At 41.6% G+C, this 18,443-nt stretch overlaps 1 protein-coding gene across 1 annotated transcript in view; it reads left to right on the top strand.

Moving 5' to 3' along the window:
* The window catches only part of LOC133616003 (endosomal transmembrane epsin interactor 1-like), a 314,413-nt gene that overhangs the window by 253,680 nt on the left and 42,290 nt on the right, over positions 1–18,443 (top strand). The window contains exon 4 of the mRNA XM_061974980.1: positions 3,761–3,892. Coding sequence (XP_061830964.1) covers positions 3,761–3,892 — 132 coding nt within the window. The remainder of the gene's footprint in view (positions 1–3,760; positions 3,893–18,443) is intronic.

Genomic DNA, 18,443 nt, shown 5'->3' with positions numbered 1-18,443 from the left:
TAATCCCGCATAACAAACACCTCCCCCCTCCCGTCCATATAACCCGCCAATACAACGCAAACACCTGCACAACACACTCAATCCCACAGCCCAAAGTACCGTTCACCTCCCCAAAGTTCATACAGCACATATATTTCCCCAAAGTCTCCAAAGTTACGTACATGACATGCACATAGCGGCACGCTAGTACGGGCAAGCGATCAAATGTTTGGAAGCCGCAGCTGCATGCGTACTCACGATACCGCGTCTGCGCATCCAACTCAAAGTCCTCCTGGTAAGAGTCTCTGTTGTCCCAGTTCTCCACAGGCCAATGGTAAAGCTTGACTGTCATCTTCCGGGAATGTAAACAATGAAACACCGGCTGTGTTATCCGGCACAACAGTCAGGGGGTGCATTCTACGGCGGGGGTGCGTTATCCGGCACAACACCTGCCGCAATACACCGCTTCCCACCTACAGCTTTCTTCTTTGCTGTCTCCATTGTTCATTGAACAAATTGCAAAAGATTCACCAACACAGATGTCCAGAATACTGTGGAATTTTGCGATGAAAACAGACGACTTAATAGCTGGCCACCATGCTGTCCCAAAATGTCCTTTACAATCCGTGACGTCACGTGCAGGCGTCATCATACCGAGACGTTTTCAACAGGATATTCCGCGCGAAATTTAAAATTGTACTTTAGTAAGCTAACCCGGCCGTATTGGCATGTGTTGCAATGTTAAGATTTCATCATTGATATATAAACTATCAGACTGCGTGGTCGGTAGTAGTGGGTTTCAGTAGGCCTTTAAATAAATCAAATCAATCGTAATATATTTATATAGCCCTTAATCACAAGTATCTCAAAGGGCTGCACAAGCCACAACTACATCCTCGGCTCAGATCCCACATCAGGGCAAGAAAAAACTCAACCCAATGGGATACAATGAGAAACCTTGGAGGGGACTACAGATCTGGGAACTTCCCCCAAACCCCAATGGACGTTGAGTGGATCTAGTTAATAGTAAGAGAGTCCAGTCCATAGTGGGGCCAGCAGGAGATCATCTTGAGTGGAGACAAGTCAGCAGCGCGGAGAAGTCACCAACTGATGCACAGATGAGTGTTCCACACCGGGTCCAGACTTTGAACAGCTAGCGCTCTCATCTGTGGTCACCTAATAACCTCTCCACGCAGGAGAGGGGGGCAGAGCAGAAAAGAGACCGCAGATCAACTGGTCTAAAAAGGGGTCTATTTAAAGGCTAGAGTATTCAAATGAGTTTTAAGATGGGACTTAAATGCTTCTACTGAGGTAGCTTCTCTAACTGTTACCGGGAGGGCATTCCAGTGTACTTGGGCTCTGGAAATCACTAATAAGCCGGAGTTCTTTGAACGCAGATTTCTTGCTGGGACATATGGTACAATACAATCAGCAGAATAGGATGGAGTTAGACCTTTTAGTATTTAATACGTAAGTAGTAAAAACCTTAAAATCGCAGGAAGCCAGTGCAGGTGAGCCAGTATAGGCGTAATATGTAAATACTTGGATCCAATATCCCTCTCTGAAACTATAGCTGCTCTGGTGAGAGCCAAAATGTCTTCTAACGTTTCAAAACGTTTATTGTACGTCGGTTTTGTCAATTAGTCATATTTGTTCAGAAGTATAGAGGAAAAACAACTGGCAAATGTCTCATTCCATTGTCTAATGACTGTGGTTTTGCACCACAAAAACGTGAAACCATTCTTGATTGGAAGGTGCCTCCACCTTGGAGGTGAAATACTTTGGATCCTGCGCCATGCCCCCAGACTACAGCTATCCTATCTAGTCTCTGAAAATTAACTGATAAAGCCTGCTCGAATTAGAGGCGAACATCTTCTACTGTAAAACAACCAGTGGTGTGCCATCAGGGCCTTCTCTGCTGGCCTAACATAACCAGAAATCATGATCATAATTAAAGACAAAAGTAATTTTTAATTTACTTTCCCTAAATATCTAAAAGTATTCATATTCTCTTCATGTCATATGGTGCTCCTTCCAGTGCTGTTGTTTTTAGGTTAGAGTTTTATCCAATCAGAATTCAGCTAGCTTATGTTGCCATGCTGTACCAAATCTGCCCAGGTCCTTCAGAATCAACAATGCTGGCGTCTGTGCACTGTAAGTGAACGGACACATACAGCTGATAGACAATTGCAATAACCAATCAGATCACGAGTTGTTGTCAGTAAGGCCTTCTAGCTGGCCTTACGCTGTGATTGGATACTCACTTGGAAGTCCCAAGTGAGTATCCAATCACAAGTTGCGAAAACAGGAAGTGGCACCGGAGCCATACGAGCCATAGAAATCCACAGAAAACTCACCGGTACTGACAAAGAAGGAGAGAAACATGTTGATTAGGTGGCAGATATATATTTGCAAAGCCATTTTCAAGAAGGATACTTAAGAGAAACTACATCTTGTGAGACGAGGTCGGGCGACACCGGAAGCTATCCTGGTGAAATGGTTTGCCCGCGACTTTCACACGAATCAACCGACTACGACCATTTTATTTCTCAATTTTTTCAGGTTTCATTTGTTTTATACAATTCTTTTAAATTTGACAGTACCACGTCGGGCAGCACTGTGGCACAGGGGTTAGTGCGTGTGCCTCACAATACGAAGGTCCTGAGTTGAATCCCGGGCTTGAGATATTTCTGTGTGGAGTTTGCATGTTCTACCCGTGACTGCGTGGGTTCCCTCCGGGTACTCCGGCTTCCTCCCACCTCCAAAGACATGCACCTGGGGATAGGTTGATTGACAACACTAAATTGGCCCTAGTGTGTGAATGTGAGTGTGAATGTTGTCTGTCTATCTGTGTTGGCCCTGTGATGAGGTGGCGACTTGTCCAGGGTGTACCCTGCCTACCGCCCGAATGCAGCTGAGATAGGCTCCAGCACCCACCGCGACAAGCGGTAGACAATGGATGGATGGAGTACCACGTAAGATATGTTTTAATTGCTGAAGTGGATTTATTGAATGTTAAACGCGCCGAAAAATAGACCGTTTTGTCCACTGTTGAGGGGATCCAATGGCCAGTAGTGTGCAAGTGTGTTTCTGTATAGTAGTCGGACTAAGTAGGACATCACTGACGGCCTAGGTGAGAAATGCACAGCCCGCCACTGAAAACAATCATCCGTTTTGTCAACTGTAGCTGAGCACTTTGTCAAAACCGCATTTTCAAAAGTATGTTTTATCAAAATAGAAAACCTTCAGATGCCGTGTGATATAGAGCATCGTTCAGAAGCAAAGATGTCACTTTAAACTAGCACCAGCGACTCTACCCTTCACAACTTTTGTTGATATCAACGGCAAAAATGACATTTGCCACTGAACTGAATCAAACTGTACTATCTGGCGGGAAATAAGGATGCACACATATTAGATCCTACCTACTGACTTCACATTTACTTCCTTATGTTAATCCTCGGAGATCCTTCCCGAGTCCTGACTGGAATATTGATGTTTCCAATCTCCTTACCTCAATTTAATTAACCCATACTTGTTGGGTTCATGTCCTGCTTTCTTTCAATCTGGGACACGTAGCAGAGGTGTCTCTCCCAAGGTAGCTTCTCATATTTCACTGTCTCCTTTGTTACACACTTCCTTTTGCCATTGCTATTTACATGCGGTATGTACTTTGTTACATTTTACCACATCCATCTGTAAGAGCAAAGGCTTTTCTCAAAGATTTCTGCATGTTAGTGTGTATTTCTTATTTAATTTCCTCTTCCCTCCACCACCCCAGCTCAAGTTCGACAGCGACGGAGTGTGTGTGTGCTGCGAGCTCCAGCAACAGAGCTCGAGCTGCAACAACCTTGGAGAGACGCTGAAACTTAACCCCCTGAGGGACTGCAATACCATACGCTTGCGACTCAAGGTGCGTAGGGAGTTGTGTGACGGCCGTGGTTGCTTCTCTCGCTCTCTCTCTCTCTATCCAGTTTACCGCAGAACTTGGACTAAAAGGGACTAATTAGGTGAACTCCTCTCACCTGGGCCTGGGTGCAGCTTCTGGAGGGAGTTAAAGGCCTGATCCTGACTACACACAGGGCACGGCCACGTCTGTCTCGGTCTCCCCTGCAGGCTTTTTGATTGCCGTAGGTGGTGATAAATGGGAGCTTGTCCTTTTTTGGTTTAACTCAGGGGTCGGCAACCCAAAACGTTGAAAGATCCATATTGGATCAAAAACACAAAAAAAAACAAAATCTGTCTGGAGCTGCAAAAAATTAAAAGTCTTATATAAGTGTTATAACGGAGGCAACACATGATGTAAGTGTCTATATTAGCTATATTAGCCTACTATCAAAGGCTGACGCAAATCTTCGTTGACAGAAATGTTGTGTTTTAATTATTATTGTACACATTTTTGCACTATTGGAAATCATTAGTAAAATGGAGGCTTCTCACAGGATGAGATAACTTCTGGAAATGACTGTCTTAGAATGGCCAATGGTATAGATGTGTTTATAAGTTTAAGGAAACGGCAGGCTGTCTTCTTCTAATGGATTTATTACAATCTTTGCAAGCTGGGTAACGTTTGCTGTGGTCTGGAACAACATGGCAACAAACAACTATGACAAATGCAGCCAATATCACATACAGATAATGTGTCATCAGACATCCATCCATCCATTTTCTACCGCTTGTCCCTTTTGGGGTTGCTGGAGCCTATCTCAGCTGCATTCAGACGGAAGGCGGGGTACACCCTGGACAAGTCGCCACCTCATCACAATGCCAACACAGATAGACAGACAACATTCACACTCACATCCACACACCAGGGCCAATTTAGTGTTGCCAATCAACCTATCCCCAGGTGCATGTCTTTGGAGGTGGGAGGAAGCCGGAGTACCCGGAGGGAACCCACGCAGTCACGGGGAGAACATGCAAACTCCACACAGAAGGATCTCGAGCCTGGGATTGAACTCAGGACTACTCAGTACCTTGTTATTGTGAGGCATATGAACTGTGCCACCGTGCTGCCCGTCATGAGACATGCAAATATAAATGATATAAACAGAGGACATAAGTAAAGGAAATTAAATAAGCTCAAATATACATACAAACGAGGCATAATGATGCAATATGTACATACAGCTAGCCTTAATAGCATGTTAGCATCGATTAGCTTGCAGTCATGGATTGACCAAATATGCCTGGTAAGCACTCCAGCAAATCAATAAAATCAACAAAGCTCACATTTGTGCATTCACGCACAGCAAAAAACGTTTGGTGGACAAAATGAGACAAAGAAGGAGTGGCATAAAACACGTCTTTCTGTGGCAGCATCGGAGAAAGTTGTACATGTAAACAAACTATGGTGAGTTCAAGGATCGCTGAAATTAGTAGGACTAAATGGTGCTTGCCAAATACTCTCATCAGTGAGGCATGTTTAGTGTAAACAGTGGGATTTCTAACAATTAGGAAGGTTTGTGTCATGTTTGTTATCCTACAGAAAATATATCAAAAAAATGTATCTATTTTTACCTTCATCTTTGAACCATTTTCAGACATCTCTGAAAGAGGTCCAGGGAGCCACTAGGGCGGCGCCAATGAGCCGCATGTGGCTTTAGAGCCGCGGGTTGCTGACCCCCGTTTTAACTGAATCAAATTGTTTGTTGGCAGTGTGCGATGTTGATTGTGGGTGTGGCCTTTTCAGATTTTAGTGGTAGAATAAAAGTAAGTATCACTTGCTCTGCATTTTGTAAATATTCTTATTTTAAAAAATGTTATTTTCTCCCTCTTTGGAATTAGGAAGATTTCCGATGGCACCTTGTCTAGGGGGTTGGATGAAGTGGCGCGAACATTAGTGGAGAGGTTTAGAGCTTTCTTTTTCTTTCTTTTTTGTTTACAGGTTAAAGTACATTAATACCTAACACAAAAGCGCATGAAGACCAAGGAGGTGTTTAGTTAGTGTCTGGATAGGCAGTTACAGTGCATCCAGAAAGTATTCACAGTGCTTTAATTTGTCCACATTTTGTTATCTTACAGCCTTATTCCAAAATGGAATACATTCATGTTTGTCTTCAATGGACAATACCCCATAACGACAATGTGAAAATGTTTGTTTTTTTTTCCAAAAACTAACAACTAAAAATTTACATGTACAAACCCCGTTTCCATAAGAGTTGGGAAATTGTGTTAGATGTAAATATAAACGGAATACAATGATTTGCAAATCATTTTCAACCCATATTCAGTTGAATATGCTACAAAGACAACATATTTGATGTTCAAACTGCTAAACTTTTTTTTTTTTGAAAATAATCATTCACTTTAGAATTTTATGCCAGCAACACGTGACAAAGAAGTTGGGGAAGGTGGCAATAAATACTGATAAAGTTGAGGAATGCTCATCAAACACTTATTTGGAACATCCCACAGGTGAACAGGCAAATTGGGAACAGGTGGGTGCCATGATTGGGTATAAAAGTAGATTCCATGAAATGCTCAGTCATCCACAAACAAGGATGGGGCAAGGGTCACCACTTTGTCAACAAATGCGTGAGCAAATTGTTGAACAATTTAAGAAAAACCTTTCTCAACCAGCTATTGCAAGGAATTTAGGGATTTCACCATCTACGGTCCGTAATATCATCAAAGGGTTCAGAGATTCTGGAGAAATCACTGCACGTAAGCAGCTAAGCCTGTGACCTTTGATCCCTCAGGCTGTACTGCACCAACAAGCGACATCAGTGTGTAAAGGATATCACCACATGGGCTCAGGAACACTTCAGAAACCCACTGTCAGTAGCTACAGCTACATCTGTAAGTGCAAGATAAAACTCTCCTAAGCAAGGCGAAAACCGTTTATCAACAACACCCAGAAACGCCGTCGGCTTCGCTGGGCCTGAGCTCATCTAAGATGGACTGATACAAAGTGGAAAAGTGTTCTGTGGTCTGACGAGTCCACATTTCAAATTGTTTTTGGAAACTGTGGACGTCGTGTCCTCCGGACCAAAGAGGAAAAGAACCATCCGGATTGTTATAGGCGCAAAGTTGAAAAGCCAGCATCTGTGATGGTATGGGGGTGTATTAGTGCCCAAGACATGGGTAACTTACACATCTGTGAAGGTGCCATTAATGCTGAAAGGTACATACAGGTTTTGGAGCAACATATGTTGCCATCCAAGCAACGTTACCATGGACGCCCCTGCTTATTTCAGTAAGACAATGCCAAGCCACGTGTTACATCAATGTGGTTTCATAGTAAAAGGGTGCGGGTACTAGACTGGCCTGCCTGTAGTCCAGACCTGTCTCCCATTGAAAATGTGTGGCGCATTATGAAGCCTAAAATACCACAACGGAGACCCCCGGACTGTTGAACAACTTAAGCTGTACATCAAGCAAGAATGGGAAAGAATTCCACCTGAGAAGCTTAAAAAATGTGTCTCCTCAGTTCCCAAACGTTTACTGAGTGTTGTTAAAAGGAAAGGCCATGTAACACAGTGGTGAACATGCCCTTTCCCCAACTTTTTTGGCACGTGTTGCAGCCATGAAATTCTAAGTTAATTATTATTTGCAAACAATAAATAAAGTTTATGAGATTGAACATGAAATATGTTGTCTTTGTAGTGCATTCAACTGAATATGGGTTGAAAAGGATTTGCAAATCATTGTATTCCGTTTATATTTACATTAAACACAATTTCCCAACTCATATGGAAACGGGGTTTGTACATAAGTATTCACAGCCTTTTTTCAATACTGCACCTTTTTGACAGCAATTACCGCCTTAAATATTTTTTATTATTCGATGCCCCAAGCTTAGCACACCAATCTTTGGGCAGTACCACCCATGCGTCTTTGCAGCACCTCTCAAGTTCCATCAGGTTGGATGAGAAGGGTTGGTTTTCATGCAGGATGTCTCTGTACCTTCCAGGTGTATGACTGTCGATTCCTGTCGTGCATTTGAATACATTAGTATTATTGATCGTTGTTGGGTTTCTTGTTATCTGCAATTCAGTCAATGATGTAATTATGGCTTGGATGGATTACTTTTTTGAATGTACCTCTGAGGAATTTTGGGAACATTACTCATGGGAATAGTAGTGAAATACCAAAACCTTCTCGCTTAGGTGTTTGCGATAAAGTTGAGAGGGAATATAAAACATTTAATTTGGGTACCTTTAAAGGGCCATTGCGGCCTGTTGATGTCTACCATTAATCTTAACTTACATTTAGGAGGAGAAAGGAATAAAAAGAAATATTACTGTTATTGGAAATACAGCAGAAAAAAAAATACTTTAACAGAAGTTGAATGTGCAAAAATTGCTTTTGATAAATTGTGGCATGAAAATGAATTGGAAGAGCGAAAATGACATTACTCTAATGTTGAATGGTGGAGATATAACGGTAGCAAAATCTCATGGTACGATATTATCATGGTATGAAGGCCACGGTAGTATATTATTGTGGTATATGTCCCCCCAAAAAACAACTTAAAAATGCCATAGCTAAAATGTTCTAATCTTATTTATTACTACAAATATGTATTTTTAAGTGCAAATAATTGTGCAGGAACATCCACTGTTTGAAGAAAATATTTGTAAAAAAAAAAAAATTATATATATATATATATATATATATATATATAGTCAAGTGTCTTTAAAGTGACAAACAATAATGTTGAGTGTCTTTCAACATTGACTTTCTGGCAAGCAGTGTCCCCCACAGTGGACACGTTTATAACAGTTTGGAAAATGCTGTTTCATTCATCCATCCATCCATCCATTTTCTACCGCTTGTCCCTTTTGGGGCCGCGGGGGGTGCTGGAGCCTATCTTAGCTGCATTCGGGCAGAAGGCGGTGTACACCCTAGACAAGTCGCCACCTCATCGCAGGGCCAACACAGATAGACAAGTGAGACAACATTCACACTCACATTCACACACTAGGGCCAATTTACAATCAATCTATCCCCAATCAAAGTTTATTTATATAGCCCTTAATCACAAGTGTCTCAAAGGGCTGCACAAGCCACCACAACATCCTCGGCTCAGATCCCACATCATGCAAGAAAAAACTCAACCCAATGGGATACAATGAGAAACCTTGGAGGGGACCGCAGATGTGGTTGTAGTTCGCTGAGCTCCACACAAGGATGTATTTCAGAAGGCGGGTCCTTGTAAAAAAAAACATTGTATGTGATTGGATAAACCACTTGTCCGTCATCTTGAATGGCGTGCTACTTCAACCACTCACATCGTCATCAACCCGAGGCAAGCGGTGGAAAATGGACGGATGGATTGAGGCTTTATTCAATAAGTTTTTCAGTTTACTCATATGTTACACCTTTCCTGCTTGTCGGCTCCCAGACCGTGGTCGAGGAGCGTAGGGGACAAGTTCCTTCCAGCGCCGATGTATTGTCGGGCGTAACACCCTCCACTTTACCCGAGGGTCCCTACAGTTCCGCTCTTGGCTCGGAATGACGAGGCCGTCGATTCGTTATAACTCTTGTCACTTTATTTATGTTTCCACAAAGCCAACCTGACATCCACTAAACTACTAGCGCTCACCTCACACACACTGCTACCGCTCTCTCACCTCACATGCCCACTCACTTACTCACGTCACTCACCTTACATACTGCCATTCTTAAAGGAGCACAACACGTATTTCCCATGACGTACAGTTCTTTTGGTCAATTTCTCACCGTGCACTGAGACGAACGGCTGGCTGTGTCGCCTCGGAAACGCTCGAGACGAAAGTGGTGCACTTTGCTTTGCAGAACGCAGACTTTCAGACCGCCGCCAAAGGGGTTATGTTTTCCACCAGGGTTTTTTTGTCTGTTTGTTAGCAACGTAACTCAAAAAGTTCTGGACAGATTTTGACGAAATGTCCGAAAACAACAATCTACTTTTGCATTTCACGCAACCAACCCCCCACACCTTGCCGGTCCGCGCCGCGCAAAGGATTCTGGGAGATGTAGTTTATTTTCAGACACAGCCCAGAAAAAAGTACACTCAAAGTTTTTGTTTGATACCGCCACGTGTCACGGCATTATTGTAAAGACTTTGAAACCAAAATACCACGGTATCTGCAAAACCGTTACACCCCTATTGAATGGCATACCTCCTCTTGATGTGAGTCGTATACATTTGAAGTTCCACAGTTTAAAATTTTGCAGCTTGGTAATGTGAAACAGTAGTCAGATGAAAATCTGCACGTTTATACTGCAATGTGTTCTAACCGGCAAAGCACAGAACGCATATTCTTTGGCTGAGATTAAAATGTATTTTGTTTAGAAAGCTCTTTTGCGTGCATACAAGTTAGTGAGTGAAGCTTGCAAGCATCGGTTTCATAAAGGAATGAAAACTAAACAATCGTACGTTGAGTTCGCTCGTGAGCTGACTTTTGGTTGATGGTGTACTTCCTTTTAGAATTAATACATTTGAGGAATCGTGTGACTTGGTTGAGTTTACAAACTCTTTAGCTGCCAACATTGCCGTGTACAAACCCCGTTTCCATATGAGTTGGGAAATTGTGTTAGATGTAAATATAAACGGAATACAATGATTTACAAATCATTTTCAACCCATATTCAATTGAATGCACTACAAGGACAAGATATTTGATGTTCAAACTCATAAACTTAATTTTTTTTTGCAAATAATAATTAACTTAGAATTTCATGGCGGCAACACGTGCCAAAGTAGTTGGGAAAGGGCATGTTCACCACTGTGTTACATGGCCTTTCCTTTTAACAACACTCAGTAAACGTTTGGGAACTGAGGAGACACATTTTTGAAGCTTCTCAGGTGGAATTCTTTCCCATTCTTGCTTGTACAGCTTAAGTTGTTCAACAGTCCAGGGGTCTCCGTTGTGGTATTTTAGGCTTCATAATGCGCCACACATTTTCAATGTGAGACAGGTCTGGACTACAGGCAGGCCAGTCTAGTACCCGCACTCTTTTACTATGAAGCCACATTGATGTAACACGTGGCTTGGCATTGTCTTGCTGAAATAAGCAGGGGCGTCCATGGTAACGTTGCTTGGATGGCAATATATGTTGCTCCAAAACCTGTATGTACCTTTCAGCATTAATGGCGTCTTCACAGGTGTGTAAGTTACCCATGTCTTGGGCACTAATACACCCCCATACCATCACAGATGCTGTCTTTTCAACTTTGCGCCTATAACAATCCGGATGGTTCTTTTCCTCTTTGGTCCGGAGGACACGACGTCCACAGTTTCCAAAAACAATTTGAAATGTGGACTCGTCAGACCACAGAACACTTTTCCACTTTGTATCAGTCCATCTTAGATGAGCTCAGGCCCAGCGAAGCCGAGGGCGTTTCTGGGTGTTCTTGATAAACGGTTTTCGCCTTGCATAGTAGAGTTTTAACTTGCACTTACAGATGTAGCGACCAACTGTAGTTACTGACAGTGGGTTTCTGAAGTGTTCCTGAGCCCATATGGTGATATCTTTTACACACTGATGTTGCTTGTTGATGCAGTACAGCCTGAGGGATCAAAAGTCACGGGCTTAGCTGCTTACGTGCAGTGATTTCTCCAGATTCTCTGAACCCTTTGATGATATTACGGGCCGTAGATGGTGAAATCCCTAAATTCCTTGCAATAGCTGGTTGAGAAAGGTTTTTCTTAAACTGTTCAACAATTTGCTCACGCATTTGTTGACAAAGTGGTGACCCTCGCCCCAGCCTTGTTTGTGAATGACTGAGCATTTTATGGAATCTACTTTTATACCCAATCATGGCACCCATCTGTTCCCAATTAGCCTGCACACCTGTGGGATGTTCCAAATAAGTGTTTGATGAGCATTCCTCAACTTTATCAGTATTTATTGGCACCTTTCCCAACTTCTTTGTCACGTGTTGCTGGCATCAAATTCTAAAGTTAATGATTATTTGCAAAAAAAAAAAAATGTTTATCAGTTTGAACATCAAATATGTTAGCATATTCATAGCATATTCAACTGAATATGGGTTGAAAATGATTTGCAAATCATTGTATTCTGTTTATATTTACATTTAACACAATTTCCAAACTCATATGGAAACGGGGTTTGTACATCATGGAACTTTAAAAGGAACGATCTACTGAGCTCCAAATAAGAAGTGCAAAATAGTGTGTGCAAACTATAAAATTGGTTGTCCTATTAGTGGCCGTGTTGCGGGTGATCTACTAAGACTGCTTGAACAATTGACAACAGGTGCAAAAATGGGTCTTTGATATTTTTTTCTACATATAAAAGACTTCCTTGTGGTCTATTTAAGTTGTAATGGTGCTTCTTTGGTCAACATTTTGCATAGATTATGTTTTACAGACCGTCTCCAAGCTGCTTTCTGACCGAATGCGCCGTTTTGTGGGCGGTCTTATTTACGTGGCTCCACTTCTACTGCAGCAGCACGGTGGAACAGGGCACCGTGCATGTGCATGTGCACCGTGCATGTGCCTCACAATACGAAGGACCTGAGTTCAATCCCGGGCTCGGGATCTTTCTGTGTGGAGTTTGCATGTTCTCCCCGTGACTGCGTGGGTTCCCTCCGGGTACACCGGCTTCCTCCCACCTCCAAAGACATGCACCTGGGGATAGGTTGATTGGCAACACTAAATTGGCCCTAGTGTGTGGATGTGAGTGTGAATGTTGTCTGTCTATCTGTGTTGGCCCTGTGATAAGGTGGCGACTTGTCCAGGCTGTGCCCCGCCTTCCGCCCGAATGCAGCTGAGATAGGCTCCAGCACCCCCCAAAAGGGACAAGCGGTAGAAAATAGATGGATGGCACTTCTACTGCGTCTGCTCCCCGTCAGCCATATTGTAGTTAGGTTTTTTTTCATATCGAGTCTACTGACAGATGTAATTTAGAATTATACGCTACTTTGTATTAGAAATGGCAACAGCGGAGGATGCATGTGCATGTACGAGGCAGTCTGCCCCACAACAAGAGTCATTTATTGACTACAACAGGGGTCCCCCAATCTATATATCTTATCTGGCACGGCAGTGTCCACAATCTGACCCGCGGGATGTCCTAAATCAAAACATTTATAAATTAATAACATTTTTTTTTTTTTTTTTTTTTGGTCCTGTCCAGTCGCTCACACAAATCAACTTGTTGATGTAGATGCTCATATATGCTGTAGGGTTTATTTTATAAAAAAGAGGTGTGGTCTCTTGTCAACACACGCCATGGGTGGATCTACACCTGAAATCCACTGTAATGATACCAAGTACAGGAGCATATCTAGTCGATACTACTATAATTACATCGATATTTTTTAGCATCACAAAATCTTTTTTTGTTTTTTTTAAATGTATATTATGTTTATAAACTCAGGAAATATGTCCCTGGACACATGAGGACTTAAATTATGACTATTGTATGATCCTGTAACTACTTGGTATCTGGATCGATACCTAAACGTGTGGTATCATCCAAAACTAATGTAAAGCATCCAAACAACAGAAGAATAAGTGATTATTACATTTTGAACAGAAGTGTAGATAGAACATGTTAAAAGAGGAAGTAAGCAGATATTAACAGTAAATGATCAAGTAGATTAATAATTCATTTTCTACCACTTGTCCTTAATAATGTTGACAAAATAATAGAATGATAAATGACACAATATGTTACTGCATATGTCAGCAGACTAAATTAGGAGCCTTTGTTTGCTTACATACTACTAAAAGACAAGTTGTCTCATATGTTCACTACTTTATTTAAGGACAAAATTGCAATAAGAAACATATGTTTAATGTACCCTAAGATTTTTTGTTAAAATAAAGCCAATAATGCCATTTTTTGTGGTCCCCTTTATTTAGAAAAGTATCGACAAGTATCGAAATATATTTTGGTACCGGTAGCACAATATTGGTATCGGGACAACCCTAATATACAGGACTGTCTCAGAAAATTAGAATATTGTTATAAAGTCCTTTATTTTCTGTAATGCAACTAAAAACATGGAAATGTCATACATTCTGGATGCATTACACATCAACTGAAATATTGCAAGCCTTTTATTATTTTGATATTGCTGAATATGGCATACAGAATAAGAAAACTAAAAAATCCCATCTCAAAAAATTAGAATATTTCCTCAGACCAAGTAAAAAATAAAGATTTATAACAGCAAAACAAAATCAAACATTTGAAAATGTCAATTAATGCACTCAGTACTTGGTTGGGAATCCTTTTGTACGGATTACTGCATAAATGCGGCGTGGCATGGAGGCAATCAGCCTGTGGCATTGCTGAGGTGTTATGGATGCCCAGGATGCTTCAATAGCAGCCTTTAGCTCATTTGCATTATTTGGTCTGGTGTCTTTCAGCTTCTTCTTCACAATACCCCACAAATTCTCTGTGGGGTTCAGGTCAGGGGAGTTGGCAGGCCAATCAAGGACAGTAATGCCATGGTCAGTACAACAGTTACTGGTGGTTTTGGCACTGCTGTATCATTCTGGAAAATGAAATCATCATCTCCATAGAGCTTTTCAACAGATGGAAGCATGTAGTGCTCTAAAATCTCTTGGTACACAGCTGCATTGACTCTGGACTTGATGAAACACAGTGGACCAACACCAGCAGCTGACATGGCTCCCCAAACCATTGCTGACTGTGGGAACTTCACACTGGATTTCAAGCAACTTGGATTTTGCTCCTCTCCAGCCTTCCTCCAAACTTTAGCGCCTTGACTTCCAAATGAAATACAAAACTTGCTTTCGTCTGAAAACAGGACTCTGGACCACTCTGCAACTGTCCAGTGCTTCTTTTCCATAGCCCAAGTCAGACGCTTCTTCCGTTGTCTTGAGTTCAGGAGTGGCTTGACCATGGGAATACGGCTACATGCTTCCATCTGTTGAAAAGCTCTATGGAGATGATGATTTCATTTTCCAGCATAATCCAGCAAAAACCACCAGTAACTGGTGTACTGACTATGGCATTACTGTCCTTGATTGGCCTGCCAACTCCCCTGACCTGAACCCCATAGAGAATTTGTGGGGTATTGTGAAGAAGAAGCTGAAAGACACCAGACCCAATAATGCAAATGAGCTAAAGGCTGCTATTGAAGCATCCTGGGCATCCATAACACCTCAGCAATGCCACAGGCTGATTGCCTCCATGCCACGCCGCATTGATGCAGTAATCCGTGCAAAAGGATTTCCAACCAAGTACTGAGTGCATTAATTGACATTTTCAAATGTTTGATTTGGTTTTGCTGTTATAAATCTTTATTTTTTACTTGGTCTGAGGAAATATTCTAATTTTTTGAGATGGGATTTTTGAGTTTTGTTAAGCTATATGCCATAATCAGCAATATTAAAATAATAAAAGGCTTGCAATATTTCAGTTGATTTGTAATGAATTCAGAATGTATGACATTTTCATGATTTTAGTTGCATTACAGAAAATAAAGGACTTTATCACAATATTCTAATTTTCTGAGACAGTCCTGTGTATATATATATATATATATATATATATATATATATATATATGATTGATTAACGCGATGAATTTGAGTTTGATCACGGTGATCAGCTGTTAGCATTTTTACCTCGCTCAAACATTGCGGAAATGTCTGTGAGAAGTTACCGCAGTAGTAAACCGTAGGGAAGCAACAACTCTTACTATTATCCTGCAGGGAACAATCCACCTTTATTGACCATGATCCTTGTGTGTCTGTGAATGTGTGTGTGTTTGTATGAATGTGTTTGTTAGTCTGCGTGTGTGCACAACTTCCCATTACACCGTTGCAAAAGTGGGACTCCCCACGACATAACTATTGTTCAATCAGCGTTGTGCCTCTTCTCCCTTTCACAGCTGGAAGTGCAGCCCAGAAGAACAAAATAAAGAAATATGAGTGTGACTAACAATAAGTCGAAACACAACATTGAGGAGGCGCAGCGGCTTTAGTGAGAGACTTTAGTTTCACTATCTGCGGCAGCTCACCAGTAATCCTGCCCTAAAAGGGGACTTGAAGGCACTCAAAAAAAAAAAGTCTTTGTGACTGAACTATTGTAATAGTCTCGACTGGCAGAATAAACACAGTTTTTGTTCCAATTATTTCAAATCATAATTTTGCTCCTGAAAAAATCTTTAAATTTGTTTTATGTGTTGGTAAACATTATTTTCCCGTACCTCAAATTCAAACTGCACTTTAATGTACTTTTACTAAAAATAAACTACAATTTTTTGGGGGGAAAAAAGTCCACATTCTTGCCGTTTGCCAAACATAAGAACTTTAAGAGGAAAAAAAGTTGTTCTCTTCACCACCACAAAATGTACCGAAAAAGAAGCAAAACCTTGGCCCTTAAACCAGGTACGGACTGTAGCAGGGGTTACGTGTACAGCTGCACCTCTACTGAGCACAAACATAGATATCAATAAAATGACAGTTTTCCTCAATCAAACATGGTTAAAATGTCTGTTACAAGATACTGAAGTAGTAAATAGTAGGGATGTGACGGTACTTAATATAATCCTGCACGGGACAATCCGCTTTAACAAAAAAAAAGTATTGATATTAATCGAGATCAAAATTAATAATGATCATATATATATATATATATATATATATATATATATATATATATATATATACATACAGTCGTGATCAAAAGTTAACATACACTTGTAAAGAACATAATGTCTTGGGTCTTGAGTTTACAATAATTTCTACAACTCTTATTTTTTGGTGATAGAGTGATTGAAGCACATACTTGTTGGTCACAAAAAACATTCATGAAATGTGGTTCTTTTATGAATTTATTATGGGTCTACTGAAAATGTGAGCAAATCTGCTGGGTCAAAAGTATACATACAGCAATGTTAATATTTGCTTACATGTCCTTTTTTGAGTTTCATTGCAATAAGGCGCTTTTGGTAGCCATCCACAAGCTTCTGGCAAGCTTCTGGTTGAATTTTTGACCACTCCTCTTGACAAAATTGGTGCAGTTTAGCTAAATTTGTTGGTTTTCTGACATGGACTTGTTTCTTCAGCATTGTCCACACGTTTATGTCAGGACTTTGGGAAGGCTATTCTAAAACCCTAATTCTAGCCTGATTTAGCCATTCCTTTACCACTTATGACAGTGGTAAAGGAATGTGCTCAGTAGAATGCAGCTGAGATAGGCTCCAGCACCCCCCGCGACCCCAAAAGGGACAAGCGGTAGAAAATGGATGGATGGCCCCGAGTCAAAAAGTTTGGGCACCCTTGGACTTCAATGGCGGACTCGCGCAAAGCTCTTCAGGTAAAACTTAACCATATATGGAGATATCTGCTGACTTCACCAGTGGGGAAAAAAATCACAAGTGGGGAAAATTCCAAACGGCTCGTTTGGAGGAAGTATAAAGGAGGGCAAGATTTAATAAATATCACTGCCATGCCTCCATGGTTTAGTTTCAAATGTTTAGGACTTATCAATCAATCAATTAATCAATGTTTATTTATATAGCCCTAAATCACAAGTGTCTCAAAGGGCTGCACAAGCCACAACGACATCCTCGGTACAGAGCCCACATAAGGGCAAGGAAAAACTCACCCCAGTGGGACGTCGATGTGAATGACTATGAGAAACCTTGGAGAGGACCACATATGTGGGTAACCCCCCCCCCCCCTCTAGGGAGACCGAATGCAATGGATGTCGAGTGGGTCTAACATAATATTGTGAGAGTACAGTCCATAGTGGATCCAGCATAACAGTAAGAGTCCAGTCCACAGTGGGGTCAGCAGGAAACCATCCCGAGCGGAGACGGGTCAGCAGCGCAGAGATTTTTCCCAACCGATACACAGGCGAGTGGTCCACCCCGGGTCCCGACCCCGGACAGCCAGCACCCCATCCATGGCCACCGGACCTGTGTGTCTCCCCCTCCACAAGGGATAGGGGGGAGCAGAGGAGAAAAGAAAAGAAACGGCAGATCAACTGGTCTAAAAAAAGGGGGGCTATTCAAAGGCTAGAGTATACAAATGAGTTTTAAGATGGGACTTAAATGCTTCTACTGAGGTAGCATCTCTAACTGTTACCGGGAGGGCATTCCAGAGTACTGGAGCCCGAATAGAAACCGCTCTATAGCCCGCAGACTTTTTTGGGGCTCTGGGAATCACTAATACGCCGTTCTTTGAACGCAGATTTCTTGCCGGGACATATGGCACAATACAATCGGCAAGATAGGATGGAGCTAGACCGTGTAGTATTTTATACGTAAGTAGTAAAACCTTAAAGTCGCATCTTAAATGCACAGGAAGCCAGTGCAGGTGAGCCAGTATAGGCGTAATATGATCAAACTTTCTTGTTCTTGTCAAAAGTCTACCAGCCGCATTTTGTACCAACTGTAATCTTTTAATGCTAGACATAGGGAGACCCGAAAATAATACGTTACAGTAATCGAGACGAGACGTAACGAACGCATGAATAATGATCTCAGCGTCGCTAGTGGACAAAATGGAACGAATTTTAGCGATA

This window comes from Nerophis lumbriciformis, linkage group LG15, assembly GCF_033978685.3.
Source record: "Nerophis lumbriciformis linkage group LG15, RoL_Nlum_v2.1, whole genome shotgun sequence".
In the NCBI taxonomy this organism is placed as follows: Eukaryota; Metazoa; Chordata; class Actinopteri; order Syngnathiformes; family Syngnathidae; genus Nerophis; species Nerophis lumbriciformis.
Note: the sequence above shows the minus strand (reverse complement) of the source record. Positions and strands in the feature narration are given on the sequence as shown.